This window comes from Pteropus vampyrus, unplaced genomic scaffold, assembly GCF_000151845.1.
Source record: "Pteropus vampyrus isolate Shadow unplaced genomic scaffold, Pvam_2.0 Scaffold411, whole genome shotgun sequence".
Classification (NCBI taxonomy): domain Eukaryota; kingdom Metazoa; phylum Chordata; class Mammalia; order Chiroptera; family Pteropodidae; genus Pteropus; species Pteropus vampyrus.
Window position 1 is genome coordinate 259,251 of NW_011889192.1, and position 26,058 is coordinate 285,308.

The following is a 26,058-nucleotide window of genomic DNA, read 5'->3' on the forward strand; positions in this document are numbered from 1 at the left end:
CTTACTGTCTTGAACTATTTTTATCTGGACTTCCGTGACATTAGTTCTTAACAAGGCTCTCACATGAGGAGATACTTTTATTAAAAATTGACTCAGTTGCCTGCACCTCTCCAGTAGGTGGGGTTGTAGCATTGCTTGCATTGAGAATTACTTGAGGGCTCTATTGCATAAATTCAGGGATGAGGAATATAACCATTAGGGCTTATGTGATTTAACTTTTTAGGTCTGCGTGTTCTCTGCGAGGCATGTATTCTTTATTAAGGCTATCTCGTGAACTGAAATTCGTGTCAGGAACCAATCTATTAACACCAGTGTAAATAGCATCTCATGAGTGAGAAGAAATAGGGAAAGTACTAGAATGTTGGCTTTTATATAAGAGTGCAAAGGCTAAAACTACGATTGGTCTTTAGCCATTTATTCATCTGGTCTTTTTGATGTATAATCTTTGTTTCTTGTTTTGAAATAAGAGCAGCCAAAATTAATTATATACTTAAAGTAGCCACTGAATTACGACAAACGTAGTAAGAGAACAGAATTTCAATGTTTAAGGTGAATTAATCATAATTTAAACTAAAAATCTGTAATATTAAGATGGGCTTTCTGACTGATATAAAGGTGCTGCTACCTTATGGACTGCCAGTAGGTATTATTAATATCTGAGAGAAAAAATTCCAATTCATAGTAAGTAACATTGGAGTTTTGAAAATTACCACAAAAGCTCCAAATTCCTAAAAGTACCCAGGAAAGTTCTCCAGAGCTCGATTGTGTCTGACAGAGGTAAACAGTTCTCAAAAACATATGTTAAATATGTAAGTGTCACTCACAGACTGATTTGTAGATTATTGTTTAAAAACTGAGTAGTTATTACTTTTACTTCACTGTTTCCATATCAAATTCATTTTAGCATATCAGTTATTTAAATTTCTCATTTATTAACATGATATTGGAGATATAAATGAAAAGCCATTAAATGAATGTAGCATGAAGAAATTTGGAACAGACTGGGTAGATAACTTATCGCTTTACTCATATTGTAGACTATTCGCTAAGTATTACCTTGGGAATTTGTCAGGACCTCTGCTTCCATCCTGATCTGATTCAGTACTTTTGCCAGTGAATCCAGAGAGGAATAGTTCAGAGTCCAGAGTTTGGAGTCAGAAGATCACCAGTAATCCAAGCTCTCTGATCGTAGTCTCATGAGGCGATACAGATTTTTAGGATTAAGAAAGAGTATATGAACTCATTTATTCATTCAGTGATTGTTGAATTCCTACTCATGGTAGGCCTTGCGCTAGGTGCTGAATACTTATTCCTTTTTTTTGGATGACAGTGTTGATGTGTGATCAGGTTTTCAAATCATTTATGTTTAGAGGAACAGTTGGGACTTTGGATCAGAATTAAGATGGAATAAGAAACCAGATATAATCAGATGGAAGTTTAACAGCAGAAAATGGAAAGTCTCTGGAAAGTCTCTGTTATAAATAAACTCTATAGTTTAACGAATGGAATAACTGTGACGGCAGCCTGTTGGGGGAAGGCACGGGTCCCTCTCACCTGCCCTGCTTAGGGTTAGTCAGCAGTGTGACGTGTCCCAAGCACAGCCTTTGCTAGAACTACAGTGTCCACTGCGAGTCAGGTGACAGAGAGGCCGACTGCCTTTTATGTTGTCACAGGACAGTGCTGGGGCCACACCTTGAAAAGACCCGCACACTGGAGTGGGACGACTGGGGCCTTTGAAGTCCTGTGATGGAGAATGCACGGAGGAAATGAGGCTTGTTTAAATAAGAGACAAGACTGTGGACAGGACAGAGTAGAGAATTTATAGGATCACGCTCTGAAAATATTTGCTTAACAGTCATGTAAAAGAGGAATTTGACTTGATCTGTGTGAGTCTAAAGGGCAGCTTTAAGGAGGCAGATATTTGACACAGTCTTAAAAAAGATCTAATAATTAGAGTTCTCTGAAAATGACTTGAGTTGCCCAGTGGTGAGTTCCCTGTCATGAGGATGGCTTGATTTTAACTGTTGGACACATAGTCACACTTTGGTGGTTTGGACTAGATGAGTATAGTTTCATCGTTACTTGCCTTTTGCATATTTTAACTATATTCAATTAGGGTGATTTCCCTAGTCACCCTCTGTTAAGAGTATGGGTTCTTTTCTTTGTTCCCTGTAGGTATGTTTGTGAAAAGGCAAGTTCCATAAAACCAAATCGATGCGAAGTGGTTAAGAATGCTGAAGTTTTTCCTACTAAATTATCGGGGTATTTCTACATGTATATAGTCAAACATACATAGTGGCTTTTATGGAGCGCTTTTTGATAAGGTGTTCACTTAAGGTTATTATATTAATCATGTAGTGATTTTGATCTTCTCTTTTTGTAAGTAATATACTTTTGTTGAGAATATTGTAGGTTTTAAAAAAATTGCTTGTATCTTATACTCTTCAAGAACAGCAGACCTAAAATAGTTTTTTTGGGACACTGATATATCAATTGTGAGATGTCCTGTGAGATTAAATGAATTTGAGTATCAAAGGTTTCAGAACAATTTGTTCTTTTTCAAATTAGAGGTGGTTCTTATCAAATATTTGCTTCTCATGTGGAAAGAAATAGGTGGAATTAGAGACATCTGGGTAGGAATTAGGCATAATGCCTGTGAACACCCAGGGGAGAATGTGGAGGTAGAAGAAGCCTGTGAGAATGGCATTGTCATTCTAGTCAGTCTGTTTGCTCCATAGGGGGAGATCAGTTCCAGCTGTCATCTTGCAGTATGATTCTGTGAGGATGAAATTAAAAGATCATTAAAAAATGAGAAATGATCCAGATGATACCGATAGGTTCACAACCAGTGTGATACCCATTAGTGCATTTGGTGTGAAGTAGACATAGCAATTTTTGGTTATTACTCTGCTGCTGGCAGTTGGTAATATGCGCTTGTCCATAAATAAAACTAGGCCTTAATGGTTTTTAGTAACTACTTGCCTCCAGTTTGTTGGGACTGTCACACTAACTGTATTGGTTTGCAGAAGCACTTTTTAAGTTAGATGTCATGCGGTCTTCCTGATCTGAGATAGTGTCACTGAGCTCCCAGGTGGCCCAGGTTAGTGAGCTGCTGTTCCCACCTCCCAGTAACCCCTCTCTCCACTTCCATTTGCCCTCTATTCTTCTGAAAGGATAATGATGTCTTTGCAGAAAACTTAATCCTTCACATAGATTCTTTGAAGTGAAGGAATCATGAACAAACTTTCAGAAGCTTTTTTAGTTGTCTACTTGTGAAACTTTAAAAATAGCGTTAGTATACCAACAGAGTTTTTTTGGGGTGTGTGTAGGGGGAAGTCACATCTAGTTTTCAGATGCAGAGTTTATGTATAAATAGTGTACAGTGTGACTCATCTGACTTGATTGGAGGATTTGTGGCATCTATGGGGAGGCTTAGATTCCAGATCTTGCTCCCTCCCTTTGTTGTGTCATTTTGGGCAGCTTCACTTAACTGTTGGAATTGTGATCTGTGTAAGTGACGTAGAGTTCTTAGGAAAAAACATACCATGTAAATCTTTGATAGAACTTTTATTTTCACAGGTTAGGTGAATCTTGTTACTTTATTCTAGAAATAAGAATTACTGTTGTCTATATGAGTTACAACAGTCTTGGGTTGGAAAAGATCTTTTGGTCTGGCTAGTACTTAAATTAAGAATGCCTAAGATTTTCAAACAGCAAAAGTTCACAGTGATTAAGTTTCTGCATCCTTGATATTCTTCTATTATCACTCTTAGGCTGCTCCAGAGTTCTTCATAATTTCTTTTCCTTTTGTTCAAAGAGTAGAAAAATGTGACTTGCTGCTGTGCCCTGCTCTTCACAACTGCTTGCCTTTACCGAACTAGTATTTATTTCAGAGATGATTCCTGCATGGGTCATCACCAGTGGGGAGGGTTAATCTTTCTCTTTTCACACAGAAACCTGAATAAGGGAAATTTCAGAAGAAAAGAGCAGCCACACATCTATTTGAAGTTTCGTAGGGTAACTTATTTGGTTCTTGTTTTGTTTGAGGACAGTTTGATACCTTTATTGAAATGAAAAGTATACAAAGGATTGTCTTAAATTGGAGGTAAGGGAAAGGATTCATCTTAGTATGTATAAAATAAAAAATGAAGCAGAGAAAGTATAATTTTCATGGGGTATTGGATTTGGAGAGAAAGAATAGATTCATCTAGTCCAACCTCCTACTGGTGAATAAACACTCATTTTGTGTTTATAGAAAAAGCTATTTGAAGTTGGAAACAGGAATTTGGGTTTGAAAATAGTTCATTGCCTAATTATTTTTTTGCTTTATCTATTGGAGATTTTTTCCTAGTTGAATTATGTCTAAATCTTTTATATCTATAAAAACTTAAATATATTTGCATTTACGAGTTACTCAGAGCTGTCATGGTTTTTTATGCTATTGAATGCATCATAGGTATGAAGGGAATGTTTTTACTTAGGTTGTAAGCCATTTAGAGGAGTAGTTGATTATAATTTTTAAATCACTATTTGATTATTATGCAGGGCAGCTTTAATATAGATATAATTTTGTATCTCACCAAAAATACCACCACAGGTTCCACTTGAGCTAGAGCTTATCTGATTTTCTCTGATCACTTTCTGCCACAAATAAATGAATATGTATTTGGGTGTCATGCTCAAATGCTTTTGGAGTTATGCGTAGACCTATACTTTGCTGTTTTTCTTGTGAATTTTTGTTCTTAGCTGTTAAAAATTAAGGGGGTAATACTTACCCCAGTTTTGTAGCGTAAAGAACCAGAGGAATGGTCTTTGTCGTCTTGAAAAAATAACAGTTTTAAAAGGGTGGTCAACTAAATATTGTGAAATCATCTTTCTACCCAGGGAGCTAGGTTTGAAACTAGACTGCTGCTTCAACTTGCAGATGGAAATGAGTGGTTTATGGTTGATTTTCGTAGAGTTCAGCGGTGTTAAACTTCACTGTCCATTTTAACGTCCTCATTGGTATCATGCCACATCCTTGTAAATTCACCAACAATATTTCTGTATAAATATCTATCATGTCGCGATGTGTTGATTTCAGCAGATAACCACCGATACAAACTTGGAAAAGCAGAATATTACATTTCCAGAATGTTTGTTGCTAGCTCAGCCATTTTTTATGGGCATAGGCTTGATGACCGTGATGTAATCAGAGATGTGATCAGCATTGAAAAAAAACGAAACCATGAGATATGATGAAGGAAAAGTAGCTGCATAACTGGCTGGGTATATTTAATACATTAAAAAGTAGGGTACTGTGGATACGTCTTATTCTGTCAGTCCTGTTTCAGAGATCTGAAAATTGTCCATGCTTTGTCCATTGATACGGATGTCGAGGTCAGTCCTGTTTGGGCTCTTAGAGACCAGAGGATTTGGAAGTTCAGGAACAGTTTTGTCAAAATTCTCCATCTTGATTTGATATTCTCCTTTGGAACCTCGGGTCAACAGAGATGCAAAACAGTGATGTAACATGATCTCCGAGGGTAGGTAGGATGTCCTCCTCTGGCATATTTCTCCAGTGCCTTCCTGCATTGCTGAAAGGAACACAACTAATTCAAAGTGGGGAGGATTTTCATGCTGGAGCAGAGTAGCCAGAGGGCTCGATGGTATAATGGAGTGGTAGTAGGTTAGTGGAAAGATAAAGAACGGACATTCCTCAGAACTGATGCCATCAAGGTGGAAGTCTACACTGGTCTGGTAGAGTTCGCCGTTTTCTCTTTCCTGATAGAGTATAGCCGAGACCCGAACACTGGTTAGAGGGCTAGGTCGAGTGTTGGCCACTTGGAATATAAGGTTAGGTTTGCCATCTACGTGAGCTACTACGGCTAATTCAGTGAAGCGAATGGAGAACGCGCGATTTTTTGGCCGAGCAATCTTCGCCACAAAGGCGCCTAAGTTAGAAACCATCAAGTTGTTTTTAGAATCAACACTTTAAATATCACTATTATCAAATAGTTATGTCATACATTTCTTGGTGCCATGCCTTCCAAACGAGTCAGGAATGGAACTCGTTAATTTGCGTAGTTACATTTGCCTAATTTTTCAAAGTGTACATATATTCTTATTTAAAAATTAAAAATTATGATTTCAAAATAGATAAACAAAATTCATTTTGTTACATAGACATGTAATACTTTATCCTATATTTGTTATAACGTCATAGAATGGTTATTTTCTATATTCCTGTCCCTACTTTAAAAAATACACCAAAATAAATGTAATTTAGGCACAGCCAGATTACTTCAAGGCTAAACAGAGACTAGATTCCAAGTAGAACGATTCGGAGTGGGGAGGGGACTACAGGATACATTGAGAGATTTTAGCTTTGAAACTTGCGTAGCGCACCCCCTTTTTGAAGAAGACCTGGCCATAAGGCGTTTTCAGTGCCCCTTTCAAGTGTATCCTTCTCGTCCCCACTAGCTGTGGATCAGGGTTTCCTAACCACTTTTGTGTCACAGAAAGTCTTGGCAGACTGGTAAGGTCTATGGAATTATGCTTTAAATGCATGAAAATAAAATACATACGAAAGAAACCAAGTATATCGAAATCCAGTTGAACATTTAAAAAATTGTGTTATAGTTCTACATGTGATTTATTAATACATTAAATAACAAAATATAGTAGTGGGTTTAGTACTGTAATTTCAAAGTATTATAGTGCGATGTGAAAATATTTGCGATTTCTGTTGTATCAAAGTTACAGATACTGCTGATGCTATTTTTTGTTGTTGTTGTTATTGCCTACGTTTATAATCAAAGGAAATACCAAATTTCAGTTTGGGGTTGCAACTTAAAAGATGCAAGTTTTCCCTAAGTTCACAGGTCCCCTAAATTTTATCTAATTATTGACCCTGTTTAAAAATGCTTGTAAAGGTTAAATGATGCGTTACAGGTTATAGAGCCAGTTGTTAGCACAATGGGACTTCATTCCAGATCACCTCTCATGTGGCCCATTGCTTACCTTCTCAGATTATAACTAGGTAGGTGTTAAGACCAGGTTTCCTTTCTTTTTTCTTTTTTAATTGTATAAAGTGTGTTACTGGTTTATAAGCAGAATTTCATAATCCTTGTGGCCGTATTTCCAGTGCATTTTGCTAAGGATGTGTATACTGGTTCTTTAACATACAATGCTGATTTTGGTGCTCCAGGCTCACTCGTATTGAGTAAATGTTGAAAAGATGAACTCAGAGGAGAAAATTCTAGCCCAGTTTGAAAATAAGAAACATCAAATTCTTCCTCTGTTAGGTAAAATGATTTTCAAAATATGTGGTGATACTTATTCACTTATTTAACGAAATATTTAGCTTCTCTGAAAAAACTCCTTTTAGGCCTTTTGTTAATTTTTTTTTCTTTTTTGCATAAGATGTTGCTATTAGTGTCATAAGGATCCCTTTTTTCGTAAGAAGTTCAAGTAGGTAAAATTTAAGTATAGAGTCAGGAGAGACCTCTCATTTGTCCCTAAACTCTTTTCAATCTCAGGTATTACCTGCTAACAATGCAAATAAATGATTCTATAACACAGTTCCTTATGACTGACTGTGCCCTCTCTAAAACATTCGTAATTATTTTAAAGAACAAAAACAGTTACCTGTGATAAAAGCCTCTAGCATGAGGCCTAGCAGCATTTGTATGGCAAGAAGGGCAATTGCACTTGGACAGTCACCACTGGGGAACATGGTACCGTAACCAATTGTGAGTTGTGTCTCCAGGGAGAAGGAAAATGCAGCTGTGAAACTGGTGATGTACTTGACACAGATAGTGTGGTTTTCAGGTGGGGCATCATGATCTAGTTCCAGGTCACCATTCATCTCAGCTAGCACATACCAGAGCACTGCAAAGACAAGCCAGTGGACAACAAAAGAAGCAGAAAAGACCAACATCATCCAGCGCCAGCGCATGTCCATTAGGATTCCCCAAGCATCTCGAAGATATACAAGACCTCTTTGAGCGCCATCCATTTGAAGTGTGCTGTGGCCATCCTTGGTGACCATCCTCCGGTATCTCTGAGTTAGGAGAGGAGCAATAACTTTGCAATTACTGCCATCCATCTCACGCTGTAAATCTCTGAAATAAGAGTAAATCAGTAAGCCTTTAACTGTTTTACAGTTAATAGTAATAAATTCTGAGACCTCATTCACTCTTTAATTTCTTTGGAATGCTTTCTTGACTATCAGGCAGGCTTTCCCAGTCTCACAGCTGCTTCTTCACATAAGGCGGCCTTTACTAAGTCATTCATTTGAAAGCTAACCGTGAGTTGCTTTAGGATGTCTCTTATTTTTCCTAGAACGACTGTTAAAATATTGTTTGGCATTTTAACATTTCCATATATTTAAAAAATCCCTGAGGGTTGGAGATTATGGTTCATGGCTTATTGACACCCCTATATATTTCTTGACAGTCCGGGTATCAAGTATTTATTGATTTGACTAAATATTATGTGTAAATAAAAACTTTTCATAATTATTTAATGTATAATTATGACTAACTCATAATTAAAAGGAATGTTAAATATACGTGTTCCTCTGTGTAAATAAATAGAAACCATTTGAAAGTGTCTGCAGATGTTTTGAAGCCAAACTTAGTGCTAGGAGAAGACTAAGCTTTTAGAGACCTGTAGTTCCTATATATGCTTTATAGTTAGCCTATTGAAAGTTTTACGATTAGGTTTTGTTTTTGTCACTTGACGGCCATTTGCATGGAGTCTTTTCTTCCCTGGCTGATGGATTGCTGCCCTTTTTGAATATTCTGGGTGCTGATTAGATTGTGGGGTAGAGAGGGAATTATTTTCTTGGCAAAATAAGAAATTCTAGGTAGAGATTCCTAGATAATATTGCTTCGAGAATAAACCAGAAGAGAAAGCTTCGAGTTTAAATGAATTAAAATAATCGCGAAGACATCAAAGGCAATTTTAAAAGATAAATAGAATAATTAGTTTTCAGTGTAAACAGTTTTCTTCAGTGGTTACCCTTTTCTCTGTGGAATGAGTAGAAATCTCATGTGCTTTCTATATGACCATTGTGTATGACAACGGCGAGAGGCATGTGGAGCTAGGTTGTTGCTTGGGTTTGCTGGGTCCTTCCTGTGTCTGGGGCTTTGGAGACTGCTTTCCTGTGTTGTTGGGCTGGAACGTAGGCCAGCTGGCTGTATACTTTCTCTTTTGTCCTGAGATGAATTTATCATTTACTGACGATAATTGAGACATTCTCTTTTATTTTCTTCAGAGTTGAGTTACTGATAGATCACTGGGATGATGGTTAAATTTATTTAGATTAGATGGCAATTTCAATTTCATATTATAAACTTTAAAACAATCTTAGGGCATTAATGTTTTATAACTTATTCTTAACAAGTTGTCATTATCATTTTATTTAATGTAGTTTTTTTCTTGGCATAGCTATTTAATGACTCATTTTGCTAGATTCTTTAAATGTTTTAAAGAATCTCTGTCCTTTTGATCTCTGTCCTTTTGGAAATAATAACAACAACAGAATATTCGCAGGCACTGTGCTTGGTGCTTTCATATTGCATTGTCTCCAATTCTTCGGTATCTCAGCACGAGAAATATTATCTGATTTTTTAGATGAGGTCACCGAATATCAGACAGATAAAAGAAATTTACACAAGGCAGAAGGGGGCCTTGGATTATTGGATTATTATCCAAGTCTGGTTAACTTCATAGTTGGGTAAATTTTTTTTTTTTTTTTTTTTTTTTTCAAGAAGTTGTTTATTTAGAGTTTGGCGAAATAAAAATCCCACGATAATTAATATTGCATTCACAGAATAATCTTCAACAGCCAGATTTTTTGACACATTTAGTAGGTACTGTTCTTGTCCCCATAACTGTCTTGTGTCTATTTTAAAATCGTTGTTAACTCTATACATGATTCTTATGACAGTAACGATTAATAATACTAGCCAATGTATACTGTTTGTTATGTGCCAGGAATCACACCAAACACTTCACTTGTGTTAACTCATGTGAAGCCAATAGGCAGTGCCTGGCCAGAGTAACCTCCTAGCACTTGTTGCTTTATTGTTATTAACATCGTTTCTTAGCCTTCACAGTAATAAGTACCATTTTGTGACCATTTACAGACAATGAAACTGAGGCACAGTGAGTTTCCTAAGATCGCGAAGGTAGTAAGTGGTGGCGTATCCCACACCGAGTCCATAGTCTAGAGCTAGTGCTATGACGCCTCAACGCTAGTCGTTTTGACCCTGCTTAGCCTCCGTGAAGAACACATGTTCTGTTTGACTCAGTTTGTTCAAAAGTTGCTGCAGAGCACTTGTTCCTCGGGAGGCTTGCCCGGGCCGGACCTGCGACTTGTAGGCCGGAGCGGTATTCCAGCTCGGGAAGACGTCCCGCAGGACGCTGATGCAGCCGGAATCGTTACGTGGTCCGGTCCAGGGCTCCGTAGGCTGGCAGACTTAAAACAAAATGCGGACGGGAGTTCGTACGTAGCGTTGCCAAACTTGTATTTTGCCAGGTGAGGAAATAATTTTTAAAATGTAATACTACCATAATTTTATCAAAGATACTTTGACACTTGAAAAGGAAGAAGGATATAACAGTAAAGGATGGTTGGCTGTGAACCGCTGCGTGCTTTTGCGTCGTCCACAGCGTCATCCTTTATTTCTTGCTTCCTGCTCATGTGAAAACGCCCGTCACGGACCTCTACACTCGTGCCAGTTCCACTTAAGGAACCGCTGATTGCTTAGAGTTTCACAGTAATTCTGGCGGGGAAGCGCCAGGATTCTTGGTCTTCAGCCTGCTTTATTAAGTTCTAAAATGCATTACCCGGGATGATATCCTTTTATCTATGCTGTGGCCAAGAAAATGAACTGTTCTCATTTGGGCCTTTTCAGCATTGTTACTGGTTACCTGCAGCTTTTGTAGCACTCATGCTCTAGGCTTTTACAATTTCATTCTTTTTCTCAGCTAACTAGCTAAATACATGGCAAAACCTTTGAACAGGGAAGTCAGAAGACTAATTTCAAAACAGTGAAGCAATATCTCTTTTATATATAAAACCTTCCTAGATCTTGTTTAGATTGTGTCGAGGAGTGGAGTAGTTAAGAGAAGCAAGATTTCTATCCCCACTTAACAGATCGCCCTGAATGGCTCCATTCTTTGGACTCGTGTGGTCAGTGTGTTTAGCATAAGCAAGACAAGGTGGGAAATCCAGCTGGCCAGGCTCTGGCCTGGTGACTGCAGAGCTGTGTCAGTGTAGGAAAGCCTCCCAATCCCCTTGCCCAGGCTTCCTTATATTGAAAAAGGAAAGAAAAGAGGAAATTAAGTAACATGATCCCTTAAAACCCTACATATTTGTAAACTTATTATCATTTCTCTCAATTGATAAAAGTTTTCTGTATGATGCTTTTTCTGTCTGATTTTATGTCTCCTTGTATGGCATTTAAAAATTATATTACTATTGCCTGATGTATGTAGATTTGCTTTCCATCAAATTTAAAAAGTGTCTGATGGGCAGGTAGGTGTGATGTTTATGCTATTATATTGCCAAGTAATTTTCATATCCCTACAAGCACACAAGTGCATTTTTTAATATCCGTTGTTTAATTATAGTTGACACAATATTACATTAGTTTCAGGTGTACAACATAGTGATTAGACAGTTACATACCTTATGATGTGATGACCACAATAAGTTTAGTCACCCATCTGTCTCCACACATTGTCATTACAGTATTATTGGCTATATTCCCTATGCTGTATGTTATATCCCCATGACTAATTTTATAACTGGCAGTTTGACCTATTTAATCTCCTTCACCTTTTTCTCCCATTCCCTCCACCTTCCTCCCATTTGGCAACCATCAGTTTCTTCTCTGTATCTATGAATTTGTTTTCTGTTTGTTTTGATTGTATTTATCCTGCTTTGTAGTTATGTGCTTCTCATCAGCCGATCCTAGTAGAAAGTAGAATCAAAGCTTGGGAGGGTTTGCTTGTATCTCCGTGTGTGGGCTCCAGAATTTTTGCCCATTTATAAACTGGTGGAAAAAATAGTACTTCATAAAAATGATAGTTGGGCTGCTTTATTGGTCATCAGAATAATGGATTCATTCTACTCATGAGATTGTAGCTCTAGAAACTATATACCTCTATGTAGTAGTGTAGTTCATATTAAACAGTTAAGATACAGATTCTAACAACAAATGTCAAATGATTACAGTATTACTAGGTATTTGTTCACATCTGGCCATGTAGAGAGTCTTGTATAGAGAGTCTTATAATCGTCTCTCCTGCCCCTTCATAATTAGGGCAAGCAGTGTGAGTTCTAACTGTATTATATAAGCTCAGAGATTCTTTTAAATTCTTACTTGCAGAAGCATCAATTTCAGTAATATCGTGCTTTAAACAATTTAAAATTAAGACAAAATTTTTTTCATGGATAAAAAAGTTTTTTTTCTTTCTGTCATTTGTTTTTGTACACTCATTTTGGGTTCTTTAACGCTTTTCAAAAGAAAAGATACATTTTGTTAAAAGTTACTGAATTTTTTAAGGGTGTTTCTTTTCTGCTCATTTCTATTATAATGGAAAATAAGTATACACTTAATAAAACAAGAAAGTTTTCAGTAATGCTTTCAATAGGACTGTTACTTTGTTTCTGAAATTTAATGAAAAAGAATAAAGGACCTTAATGTATGACCCTATAGGTTATGTCTTTGTTTTAAAACTCTCTTGGCAATATCTAGCTCTGTCCCTATTTGCCAATCAGTTTCTTTCTCTGTTCCCTTAAGGAAAGAAATAAGAATGAATATTATTTCATGTACTCACCAGTTCTTTTGCTGGGTCAGCCTATATGCACAGGTAGGTCTTGAGGAAACTTTCAGAGTCTGCCTTTTTGATGAGGTAATTTTATTCTACAAGTCTAGTTTGTAGGTTCTCTTCTTGGACTGGGTTTACAGTTCACATTCCTCTGTTTATAATGTGGTGGGGGCTGGTTTCAGCTGAAGCTGATGTGATTGGTCACTTAGTCTGCAGGGGGGCCAATTAGCTCTGATCATGTGGAAAAGAATGCTGGTTTGTTAGGAGGTCTTTCTTTATCCAACACAAACCTTAACAACTCTGGAGAAAGCCTCCAGAACTGACTTGGAGAAGGGGTGCATTTTTTCCCTCTAATCTGGACCAGTCTTTAGTAAGTTTGCATAATCTTACTTAAGAGTTTATTTAAAAGTTCAAAGGGATAAAATTCCCTGCAAGATTTCCTTTTAGCCATCTTTCCTTATATAGCATGTTGAAGTGTGAGATTTTTCCTTTGCTAATCTTTTTTTCCCTCCATTTCTTTGGGGAAGATACCCTTGGGTAAGGACTTTTAGGTGGGATTTGATGAATTGATTTTTACCAGTTTTCTTTTCATATCCCTTCTCATCAGAATAACTATAATTAATTCTAGAATTAGTAATACAGGTAATTTAGTTACCTGAAATCGTTTTTTGGGGTGGACGGCAAGGAGGCAGACTTTTTTTTTTTTTAAAGGCTATGTACAGAGACCTTGAATAAGAATAAATTGGTACCTTGTACTTACCTTTAAAAACACACCTGTGTGAAGGAACTGAAGGATTGTCTTAAGTCATGTTTTAGTGATGTTTAGGGATGCTTCCCTGAGAAGTATGATGATATGCAGTAAAATATAATGTTCAGAGTACAGAAAATTTAATGTCTAAGTAGTGTTTAGCTGGAAAACATCTGTGATCCAGCTTGCAGCAACCTTGAAATGAGCTGTAGGGTGGCTTTGTATAATGCCTTCTGAGTAGGACTTTTCTCCACCTCCATTAGCTGCCGATTTTAAAACTTTGATCAAACGTCACATGTAAGAGGATCTTAAAAACAAAGGCTGCGATTATTCAAAGTAAAATCTTGGAAGGCCTGCTGGGAAAATTATTAATGTAGACCAATATTATGCTACTTAGAAAGTAAAATCCGCCTTTGTAGATTCCTTCTCGTCCCCCCACAATTAAAAAATATATTAATTCCTTCTTTGTTTTATTAATGCCAAACATTTCAATACAAGTTCAAACACAGCGTTGGACACTTTGACCTTCAGAACTGGAGAAGGTGAAAGCATAAAGGAGGGACTTGTGATGTCATGCTTGTTCCCTGCCTGTCCTGGTAGGAATTATACTTTATATCAGTTGCCAGTTCACTGACTGGGGGCGGGATGGGGGAAGCCAGAGTAAATATGGTGTAACACTGCCTTTCAGAAAGCAGAAGTACTGGAGTGTAGCTGCCATGTGCCTTGAATACACAGTACCTTGAATAGGCACATGACAGCTACACTCCACTACTTCTGCCTTCTGAAAGGCAGAAGCAAGTTGTAGCAAGCAAGTACTTATAGCAAGGCAGTACTTCTGCCTTCTGAAAGGCAGAAGCAAGTTATAGCAAGCAAGATAGTGAAGGATTTTACCAAACTTAGAAGCCTCTTTCCATAATACACTCCGTTTCAGAATCTATTGAGGCAAAAATGATTTGGCAAAGTAATAAAGAAAGGTCTCTAGTGAGGAACTGTTCTGGCTTCTGGATTTCTCTAATTTGAAAGTCCACTGTGGTCTGCACACAGTGATTCCTAATTGCTAACTTTTAATTGCTGTCTGGACAATGTAGACCAGCTCTGGAGTGCACCCTCAAGAGCATAGTGCTCCCACTAGAGTAGCCTGAGCAGTTCAGTTCTGGTGAGGCTGCCAGATTAGCTGAGATGAAACTGGTAATTGGCCCAGATGATATGCCAACTTCATCCTAAAACACATGGGCCGTCCCATTGAAACAGAATTAGTGATTTCAGTTGGAGATGACTGTAAAACATCTCTTCTGTGAATGAACATAAATGCTAGATATCTGTCCATTGATTGATTGATTTTTTTACTCAAAGTTATAATGATTAAGCAAGGCGCCAAGACCAGATAGGTCATTCTTTATTAAATTCAATTCTCTGCCCCTAAAGGTGTTTGATTTTCTTTTCTGGCTGAAGTAATTCAGTTTATAGTCCATAACTGTACCACATGGTACTTGAAAACAACAAAACCTTTAGTTGGAGTGTCCTGCCTGTGTACATAGATAATCTCACTACTTCAAAACTTTAGCCCTGGTGTCCAGTGTTCTTTCTTACATAGGACGCTTGGCTTTCTTTAGAAAGTGCCCAGTCTCTTTCTGTTTCTGTATTCAAGCTCATGTACTGATCCTGCAGATTTCAGGCAGCGTCTGGGCGTACACCCGCAGAAGGCTGAGCATGAGGATCGTAGGGCTATGGGGCATATTCAGACCACATGAGGCACTTTTGCAAAGAGATCCTGATACGCTGCAGCCCCTCCAGTCTCTCTGAGCTTCCAGCCAGGGACCGCTGTGTTCTCAAGACCCACGTTAACCAGTGGGGCGGATTGTTGCCCCTCAGGGGTTAGGGAGGGAGAGAAGTTGCAAACTCGGGATCCAGAATTTAAATTACTCCATCCTAGCCACCATGAGTTCTGTTTACAAGTAATTTCGGGGGAGAAAAAAATAGTAGATATCAGCACCTGGATGGGATTCCCTTTCATTGTTTTCTCTGGCATTAGAAAATATTTTTTGTGTTGATCAGAGAATATATATCTGAGCAGAGGAATACAAAGTTACTCGCTAGAAAAATTTGCACACAAACAAGCTTCAAAGTCTGTCCCATAATTCCACTTTTGCTTTTGGAGTTTGGCACTTGGAAGTTCCAAGTCTCACAGCTGTAGATTTTGTTGGCCGGGTGCCTCCGTGCTCCATCTGAAGTTTTCCATAAACACCATCTTTGGCTGAGTGTCAAACATGCTCGCAGGTGCCCTTTAACTGCACTTTCTCCTTAGGAAGTCCACTCGATTAGACCAGACTAAAGCCAATACTGCATTTAATTTAATTTTATTTTTAGAAGAATCTTATTCATACTTAATACATTAAGGCAGAAACAAGCATTTACTGCCATTGGGGAAAACATTCAGATACACAGTACCTTGTATTTTAGCACCTTTCCTACACTTTGAGTTACTGTGATGCAAGAAAAAACATGCATTATACAGATAATATAGTTTGCTCATAAAGTGGTCATATTATATTGAATAGAAAAAAATACGTTTTAAATCTGTGTTTCTTTACCTTTTGGAGGTCATAGACACCTTTAAGACTGACAAAAACCTTAGACCCTTTTCCCTGAAAAAAGACGAAAGCATGGCAGCGCAGTAGGTGCTTCTAGTTCAAGGATTCATAGATCCTGCACTCATTTATTGACTATTGACTATAGATAAGGAATATTTGACTCAGGCATTAATTTGTAAATTATTCAATTACATTTACTTTTAAATCATCTTGTTGACAAATCAGTCTGTTAAGGTTTGAAAAAGAAGTCAGTGAAAATATTTGGTCACTCAGCTTTGTCCCAATGCTGATATTATAGAAGGAAGAAGACTTTGATTTTCAGGGCCCAAGAAGGCCATGCGGGTGTCCCGCGCTCATTTTAGCGCTGGTCTCTATGGAATCCTAGAATTTTTAGACATGGAACTTTATTTATTTAATCTAAGTTGCCCATGAATGACTTTAATATTTATCCTTAATTTAAAATTATATCATTAATGTGCAGATATTTTAAAAAGCAAATTATACAGATTAAGAGCTCTTTGACACTCCCACTCCCCCACCCAAATTTATATAAATATAAGTCAACTGCAATCATTTAGGTTATAAAGGATTTATTTGAATATTTTAGAGCAATTTTTGCATATAGTGCAATTTTTAGTTACATTAGTAGTAATTGGAAATGTGTATTTTATTTGATGTTTGAACTTATTTTTTCCCCCTCAAAATAATTTCTAGAGTAAAATTTTTATATTGAATGAGTGGGTCTTAATATTTTTTTCACTGGCATATCATTTTTGCTGGAAGATTTAGCAAGTTAGTTCCATCTTCCCCCTTTTAGAGACGTTGGCAGTCTCCGTCCCCAGCTTGTTCCCGTATGGTATGTCTGTTGCCCTTTTAGAGCTTCTTAGATTTAAATCTCTGATCTTCCTCTTCCTACTTTAGTTTTTCTAGAATTTCTAGCTGCTTCTGTTGGGTTTAATTTGTGAGTAAGCCCTGAATTAGGAGATTGAACAACCTATGTTCTATTTCTGATGTGGTCACTACTCAGCCGTGTGACCTTGGGATACCTGTACTAGGTATCCCTTTCCTTGGGGGAGCAGTAGAGATGATGATAATCGACCTAACTCTTGTGTTTATTATGAGATTCATATGAGATATATCAGTGTGTTTTGTCAGTTGTAATGTATCAAGTCATTTATTTGCCTGTGTGTCCTCAGACCGTGGACCTAGAAGGTAGGTGCTGTTTCTGAATCTCATCTTTGTTTTCAGTTCTATGTCTTCAATTGTGTTTGTCCATAGAGGAGGTCCTCGTGTTAATGTTTACTAGCGGTTTGAGTAAAACAAACAAGCAAAGTGGTAAAGTAGTACTATTTCTCTGGGGAAATACTTGGTAGTACTTACTAAAGTTGAATGTACCTTGTGACCCAGCAATTTCACTTCTAAGTAAATGCCAACAGAATGCGAACATATGGATCATCATGTTATATATCCAAGAATGTTCATAGCATGATTCATAATAGCGCGCGCTCGCGCTCTCTCTCCCCCCCCCCGCCTCCATCCCTCCCTCCCTTCCTGATTCCCCTCCCTCAACCATTTCAAATTAGGAATTGAATCTTCTTTAGTCAAGGTATATAGATCAGAATTGGAGCCAGAATTTAAAATCAGATCTGGCTACTCCAAGATCTTCTTTCTCTGGTACTGTGCTTTTCTTTATCTTTAAAATTTCTGTCTTAAATCCTTTTTGGAACAGGGAATGGCAAAAGTAGTCTTTCAGAATTTATGAGGTGCATGTTTTCTAACAGATTGGGAATTGCAAGATAGTTTTCAATAAGTAGATTTTTTTTCTTCCTGAAGTTTCCTTCTTTTTACCCTATTCTGTCATTATATTTTTCTTTTTCCTAGGTATTAATATGAAAAGTGTATGTAGGACTTGACAATTACAAAGGTAAAGAAGCTCTTAGTTCAGGGGAACAAATAGTTCCCCTACAAGGAAATAAAGTCAGTAGACAACATGATTCATATTTGAGCCATTAGTATACCACCATTTTATAAGTAAGTAAAAGTTTTAAAAGGATACAGCACTTAATGTTGATAATGTAAAATGGTGTGGTGGTTTGACCCCTTTTTTGAGGGGGGAAAGGTATGTCATGTATGAAGTCTGTCATTTGACCTAGTGATTTCAATTTCACTCTTTGAAGTTTTTTTCAGAAGAAATACTTCAAAAAAGCAAAAAACATAGATATTTCTACCTCATTATCTATAGTCCTCAAAAAAATAGTTATAAAGCAAACGTTCAGTGGGGAAAAATCTGATAGATTATGCTACAGCAGGAAGGTATATACCTGGAATGTATCCACTTACTAGGAAAATGTTTAATCACAGAGAAAAGAAGTATTTGCTATCATAGATGAAAAGTAGATTACAAAATGGTAGATATACTGATTGCAATGACATAAAAATGTAAAGTTATGTAAAAGCTAACTACAGATAGAGTTCTATTTCTAGATTGATTACTAGTATTTTTATTTTTAATGCTTTTTTTTTTTAGAAAAAATTTTAATGACTAATTTTTGATGAGTTAAGCAATTTGCCATCATTGCTGTTTTGCTTCCTTTGGTACATTTATTACATTTTCAAAGGCATAATGTAAAAGTAGATGAAAATGAGTGGTTGGTTGACCTGCTCATCCGTCACGTGACTATCACTGTGTTCCCGACTCGCTGCTCGGACCTGGCGCACACTACTGCGATTAAGTGACTCCTGGATCGAAAGCCATTTCTCATCACTTAATCAGTTGACACACATTAGGAATTTCTTTGTTTTAAATTTGTTCCTCTTTTGTAAATGTACTTACATTTTTCATCAAGTCACATAATAGATGTGGTGCTTTGTGAAATGAATTGTCCCATTTTAATTCTGAGCAGAGAGCCTGCAAGGTCTTCTAGACCATCTAACCTGAAGGCAGAGATATAGAATATGTCTATACTTGAATCTGTATCTTGGCACTTAGTGTGTAATAAATATTTGTTGAATGAGTCAGAGATTAACTTTTGAATCCTATCTATACCATTTAAAAAAATAGCAGTGTGTGAATTTGGACAATTCTTCTGGGTTATTTTTGTGAACCTCAATATTCTCAGCTATAAAATGGGAAAAATAATTTCTAATACTGAGGCTTGTTATGAAGATTAAAATAGCTTAAATGAGTGTTTTTATTTATTAAGTCACTTAAATGAGTGGCTGCATAACAAGTTACCCTGATACTTAGTGGCTGAAAACAGCAGACACTTATTATCTTAGTTTCTGTGGGCTAGGAAGGGGCACCTCAGGTAGGTGCTGCCCAGCGAGGTGGTTCTGGCCTGGGCCTCTCATGAGGCTTCAGTCACGGTGTCAGCCGGGACTGCGGTCATCCCGAGGCTCAGTCTACTTCCAGGCTCACTTGTGTGGCTCTTGGCAAGCCTCAGTTCTTTGCCATGTGGCAGCCGGAATCTCTGAGAGAGAGGATCTAAGATGGAAGCCAAAGTTGTTTTTAACTTAATAATGAGAGTGACATCTCATCACTTCTATTCTATTATTCTGTTTGTTAGGAACAAGTCAGTCCAGCCCATACCTCTGGTGAGGACTTCCACAAAGGCCAGAAGGCAGGGATCATCGGGAGCTCTGTGGGAGGCCATCTGCCATAATAAAAAAAGCAGACAGTGTTTTGCCTGGCAAATAATTGCACCCCCAACCCTTTTTCTAAGATAGCTTGTTCTTTAAAATAATCTTAACCCTTTAAGAATAATATCTGATAACAACGTAACAGCCATTCGGGCAAACAGGGTGTGGAATCTTAATGAGAAATGGGCTATAAGAGGATGACCAAAAAAATAACATTTCCTCATTTTCAGATGCCACGGTACAGTCTTTTCCCCACTTTTAGTATGGTTTAATGAAAAGAATTGAGGTTGTCATTGAGAGACTATAACTTTCATTGTTATAAACTGAGGACATCACTGTATGTTCTGGATTTTCAACTACTTTAATGTGAGATTTTATATAATCTTATGAATCATAAGCACATGTGAGATGGTGACTAAAGAATTTGCACAATTTTGAATGATCTTGTCCTTTGAAAGAACCAGTTTAGTTTACTTTGCATACCAGGCTGTCTTCTACCTTTAATAGAACTCCCGAGTTGCATCAGGTCAGACACGCCTTAGTTTTGAATTCTGTTCAGAAGCAATTTGTTGTATGCCTATAGTACTAGGTGCCTAGATTAATGAAAAATTATAGCTCGCAGTCTCTACTTTTAAGTTTATGATCTGTTTTGGAATAAAAGAAAGGTTGAAATTTACAGAGATCCTGTTTGGGCAGAGTCACCAGCAGAACTGATTAAGTTACATCATATAATTTAAAATATTGTATAACTTTTTAAGAAAGTACGTGCTGATAAGGAAGGATTGCCAAGATCCACTGTTAAGTGAAAATAGCAAGAGTACAGAACAACACATATAGCATTCTGAGGGTGGTGTTATGGAGTGGGAATGAGGGCTCTCTATATACATGATAAGTATATGTCATGTATAAGCCACAAACAGTTTTGGGAAGGCTTTATGAGAATTGTGGTGGTTACTTCTGGAGGATTGGACTGGGAGTTGTCTTGTGTATGGGGAAGGTTGATTCACTTTTCATTGCATGCTTTTTTTTTTTAGTGCGTATATTATTTTTTTTGAAAAAATAATTGCCCAGTCGGTGAACATTCGGCTTTAAGAAATGAGTCTACTAATATATGCATAGACCCATACTTACTTTATTTACACCACCTGAATCTTGAAATGGACACAGTTGCAGAAAAGCTTGATTTGAGCATTCAAGTTTATTTTCAAAATCGTTACTGGCCAATGCTCATGTTTCTATTTCTTTACAGGGAGACCAAATTTTGAGGAAGGTGGGCCAGCGTCAGTGGGGAGAAAGCATGAATTTATACGATCAGAGAGTGAAAATTGGCGTATTTTTAGAGAGGAACAAAATGGAGAAGATGAAGATGGAGGTTGGCGACTAGCTGGATCAAGAAGGGATGGAGAGAGATGGCGGCCTCATAGTCCTGGTAAGAATTCTGTTGAGGATTTGGTGGAAATTTTTGGTAATAATTGGAAAAGATAAACTGTTTTCTTTTTTAAAAAAGTGGAGTCATTATTTTTGTCATCAAATTCAGTCTTGTTACTACAAAAAAAATTCAACATAAAAATTTCCCACATCTATTTAGCTGATTAAAATGACTTCTTTTTCTGGGGCAAATAGTGTGGTTTAATGGGAAGCACCTGCCCTTAACTGCACAACTGAGAGAAGGTTTTATTTGGTTTTGTCTAACTCTAAATCTTTGAGTCTTTTTTCCAGCATGCTTTAAAACTTATAAATGTATAATTATTCACTCACTTAGGGACATGTGCTCCCCCTAAAAATTATTTTCCCCTGCATAAGAAAGGATTTATTCTTTCAGGTTTTTTTTTTTTTGTCTTGGAAATGTGATTTACGCTTATTTGAGAAATAAGCTTAAACCCAGGTCAAAAACATAATCACAAGTTCATTCTTTTGTCCCTCAAACTTTAGATAAAGGAGAGAGAATAGTAGCGATTAGTGGTTTTGTAAGTTCTTCTGTTTGACTCTGAAGAATGCTTCAAACTGTTCTTCCCTGACATTAGATATGCTGGTAATTGAAGACACTGGTGCTTTGTGTCAAAGTTCATCTCCTGCCAAAGTGCTGATTCTATGCCTCATGGTAATCAGATGCCACTGTAGTTTGCATCGTGGGGTCATGCAGAACTGAAGTGTAAGACTGTACATGTCTTTCGAATTTCACATGCGCAATGTAATATTTTATCTATCGGTCGTATGCCAAGGGAGCTTACCTTTAATAGAGGAAATTATAATAATGTAAACTGTTTTCATTTACTTTTAAAAATCAAGTTATTAGCAAAACCACTAGCCTTGGCTCTGAGTAAACATGACAGGCATTCGGAGTGCTTAATGGCATTGTGGGTAGGTAGAAACTTAGTGACGTCAGTCCTTGGATAAAGTTATAATGCTTTTGCCCCAACTCCTATGACTGTCATTAGTGGGCATTGTTTACATCACAGTTATCTAGGCAGTTCTCCAAAATCCGTGCCCTGGGCAACCAGATGTTATCATTTCCTTTAAGGCATCGTGGCATCTTGTGCTGAGCTTGCCTGTCAGCAGAGGGTTTGTAGACTGTGTTCCCAACAAGCGTTCAGTGCGAATGGACGGGGTCTGGGCTAAGAGGGAAGAAAAATTCCAGCTGATCAAAAACAAACAAGGTGAATGTTTTGGAAGATGAACAGTGTTTCTGAGCCGAAATGTCTGATGTTGATTCTATTAAAGGGAGTTGAACAAAATAAAACTTTAGTATTCCGCTGTCCCACCGAACATCCTCGACCAACAACTCAGATTTCGGATATATGTTGCCTTTTTCTTATCTTTTCTAAATCCTTCTTCCTAATATTTGACATTCATATCAGTTTTGTCATCAATCTGACAATTTCCCCCAAATTTTTATCTATGTAATTTTAAAAGATAGTTTGGGGGGGAATATAAAGATATATGGGGCTGAAAAAACACTGTAAATATGCATTTTAAAAAATGAATACTGTCTACTCTTTCAACCCAGCATATTAAAAATGGAGTCTGATTATATCAGTTGTTATGTTACTCAGCATTTCTTAGATTTTAGTTAATCTTTGATTAGAATTTGATTGAAATTTTAAATATAATGATTTTGACTTATTTTATCTTGTGAAAATAGTATCAAACTAGTTCTCATGTAAGGTCTATAGAGCAGGGGTCAGGCTTAATAAGCTATAGATGTGCCTTATCTGCTGCATTTACTTTCATGAATAAATTTTTATTTGCTGTTGGTAAGACAACAAAATTATGGGATCTGTTTTTATTAAAGTAGAGCCCACAGCTGGATATGCATGGAGATGGGAGCATTAAGGACAGCTAGTATCCACTCTGGGAGCTGAACTTAGGACACTCAGTAAGAGGGAAACATGAGCCCAATGCCTAGAAGGCTAGATTCTATCATGGCGCGTACTTACGGGTGGCTTAGAAATGAGAGTAGTAGAATGAGTTCTCTGGAATTCAGCATTTGATTACGAATACTTATTTTGAGTATTGACTCGAGGTTTACATTTAAGGACTCTGGGTATAGAATTCCTTAGTTTTCACAGAAGGTAGTAAATAGTGTTTTGGTTTTGTAAGTAAAGGGTAGGGAATGGGAGATTGATGTTTCCCTACTTTTTTGGTGAGTGGATTATAAAATATTACCTGTTTTGGGCATTTTAACATTTTGCCCTTTGGTTTTCAGTTTGATTCTTAGATTGCTGGTTTTAGCAAATCGAACCTCAGTAGTAATGTTTCACTTTGGCCTAATTTCTTTGTATCTCCCACAGAGAAAGCAGTCAAGGAGAGAAAATTGTAATAGGTTAAAACCCGCCTCTCTTTTTAAGACTCTCTCAGACTCAGGTTTGTCATATTTTAACAAGTTTTCCTTTCATTTTTAGAAAAAAAGATTTTAACCTAGGATCTTTTATTCTTAGGCAGTCTTTCTGTTGGGTAGTGGATGTAATAAATGGTATGCTAGGGTGGATTTAGGAATGTCCCTGGGGGCGTTATACGGAAATAAAAACTCCCTACGGAGAGTTGAGAGCCGAGAGAACAGGAAGGGCCCGGAAAGAAGCGTTGAGGGTGTTGTTATTGTGGAAAAAGCAGTAGAGGATGCAGAACTGGACTCTGGTTCTGCTTTGCCATTTGCAAGTTACTTCTGCTGTCAAAATTTTTGTTTTTTAAACTATATAATTAGGATAAAATCTGTGACATTCGTCAGTGCTATAATTCCATGGCTTTTTGTTGGGAATCAGAATTACAAATAGGATGTTGGCACTAGTAAGTAGGCATGATGATCTCAATATTATGAATTGACGTAGGAAGCTGGCCTTATCCTTAAAGAACGATATTTTCATGAGAGGGAAGAACATGCTTAAAGATGTGCCAGAGGGCAGGCAGGGACTTCAGTATGGAACCAGCCGGCGCTGTGTAAGCGGGCTGCGAGGGGCCGCCTGCGTGAGTGGCTCATCAGCGTTCAGTCAGATACCAAAAGCTTATTAAAAGTATATACTTCGAATAAAGTGTTCTTTAAAGTGATTCGTTTCAGATGTATCTTCAAAAGCTTTAAGAGTAACTTGCGGCTTGGTTCTTAATGAAGTTAACTGGTGTCACGTAGTGGTGCGATTCATATGCTGAGCTCTGAACTTCATGTAGTCTGCCTGATTTTCTCTTTAGTAGGTTGATCCATTTGAATTTGCTTCCAGTTGTAGTTTTCTCCTTTACTTCCAGTCCATGATTTTTTTCTTCGAGTACTGTCGTAAAACTTCTCTACGGTTTGTGTCCTCCTCCTCCCAGATGGTCCTCGTTCTGCAGGCTGGCGGGAACACATGGAACGACGGCGAAGGTTCGAGTTCGATTTTCGAGACCGGGATGATGAGCGGGGTTACCGCAGGGTGCGCTCTGGCAGTGGGAGCATAGACGATGACAGGGACAGCTTGCCCGAGTGGTGCCTAGAGGACGCGGAAGAAGAAATGGGCACATTCGACTCATCGGGAGCATTCCTCTCTCTAAAGGTAAGACGTTTGTTTTGAGTGTCATGACAGCCACTGACCTTCTACCAAATCCAAATATGCTGTTAACCTTTGGCTTTATTTTTTGCTACAGAAAGTACAGAAAGAGCCTATTCCCGAAGAGCAGGAGATGGACTTCCGGCCTGTAGAGGAAGGGGAGGAGTGCTCGGACTCTGAGGGTAGCCATAACGAAGAAGCCAAAGAACCCGATAAGACACATAAGAAAGAGGGAGAGAAGACAGATAGAATAGGAGTTGGTGAGGTGCAATTTTGTCTTCCCCTTTTTTTTTTATATCAAAGTTTCCTAAATCGTTAATTTAAGATTGCTTCATGTTACAGAAGCTAGTGAGGACACACCTCAAACCTTAACGTCATCTGCTAGACCAGGTACTCCTTCAGGTCATCAGCCTCAGGAAGCACCACCGTTTGAGAGGAAAGAGGAACCCAAAACTGAGCAAACGGAAAAAGCCGAAGAAGAGAGTCGGACAGAAAATAGTCTGTCAACCAAAGTGCCCAGCCGAGGGGACGGTACGTGTTTGTGGGAGTTGACAGCTCGATAGGATTCCACTGGGACCAGTGATCACTGACTGATTAGACAGGCTTCTCTCTGTGCCTTCTGGAACTACATCTCGTGGTGAATTATTAGAATAGATTGTTTTACTGGTAAACCTAGTCAAACACTGCTTCCCACACGTGTGCCCATTCCAGAATTCACCAAAACAAGTTGGAGGAAGTGAGGATGGAGCGCAAGGATCTCCTTTCCCAGGGAGTCGTGACACAGCCACCCTGCATCAGTCCAGCAGCTGGGTGTGTGATCCTCTGCAGGGGTTCGAGTCCCGTGTTAGGCAGGCACCTTCCTTTCATGTAAAGGCCGTGTGTGTCCGAGGCGACACACCAAAACGCCATTGTTCCAAAAGAGGCCAAAAAGACCATGGATGGATCTGTGGAAGTCCCATCACCGTTCCTGTAGAATAAGCTTAAAGTATATTTCCTCCAACATTGCCATGTTGATTTTAAATTCTCGTGTACCTTAGAAGGCATTATTAATGTTCATGTCCATGTTTCTTCTCATACATATTAAAAAATGACTCTAATGCCTGGTGTCGAAGGGTTAGGTGATTGATTCACCATAAAAATTCATACCCTCTAACGTGGCCGAGGAGACCTTGCGGGATCTGGCATCCGCCTCCTCCGTGTAGTTTCGGTGCCAGGCTCTTATGCTCCTTCGTTCTCTCTT

At 37.9% G+C, this 26,058-nt stretch overlaps 2 protein-coding genes across 10 annotated transcripts in view; one reads left to right on the top strand and one right to left on the bottom strand.

The window, feature by feature from the left end:
* GIGYF2 (GRB10 interacting GYF protein 2) overlaps window positions 1–26,058 on the top strand; it is a 113,279-nt gene that overhangs the window by 43,318 nt on the left and 43,903 nt on the right. For all 9 annotated transcript variants that reach the window (XR_002777371.1, XR_002777372.1, XM_023523777.1 and 6 more), the window contains 4 exons: window positions 21,056–21,235; window positions 24,607–24,824; window positions 24,916–25,078; window positions 25,161–25,349. Coding sequence is in view for 7 of the 9 variants with exons in the window: in XM_023523777.1 (XP_023379545.1) it covers window positions 21,056–21,235; window positions 24,607–24,824; window positions 24,916–25,078; window positions 25,161–25,349 (750 nt within the window). In the remaining 2 variants the exon portion in view is untranslated. The remainder of the gene's footprint in view (window positions 1–21,055; window positions 21,236–24,606; window positions 24,825–24,915; window positions 25,079–25,160; window positions 25,350–26,058) is intronic.
* On the bottom strand, window positions 11–9,001 carry KCNJ13 (potassium voltage-gated channel subfamily J member 13). The gene is made up of 2 exons (XM_011380869.2): window positions 7,630–9,001; window positions 11–5,933 (listed from the first exon to the last, which is right to left on the bottom strand). The coding sequence occupies exons 1-2, from the start codon at window positions 8,087–8,089 to the stop codon at window positions 5,311–5,313; spliced, it is 1,083 nt and encodes a 360-aa protein (XP_011379171.1). The 5' UTR covers window positions 8,090–9,001; the 3' UTR covers window positions 11–5,310.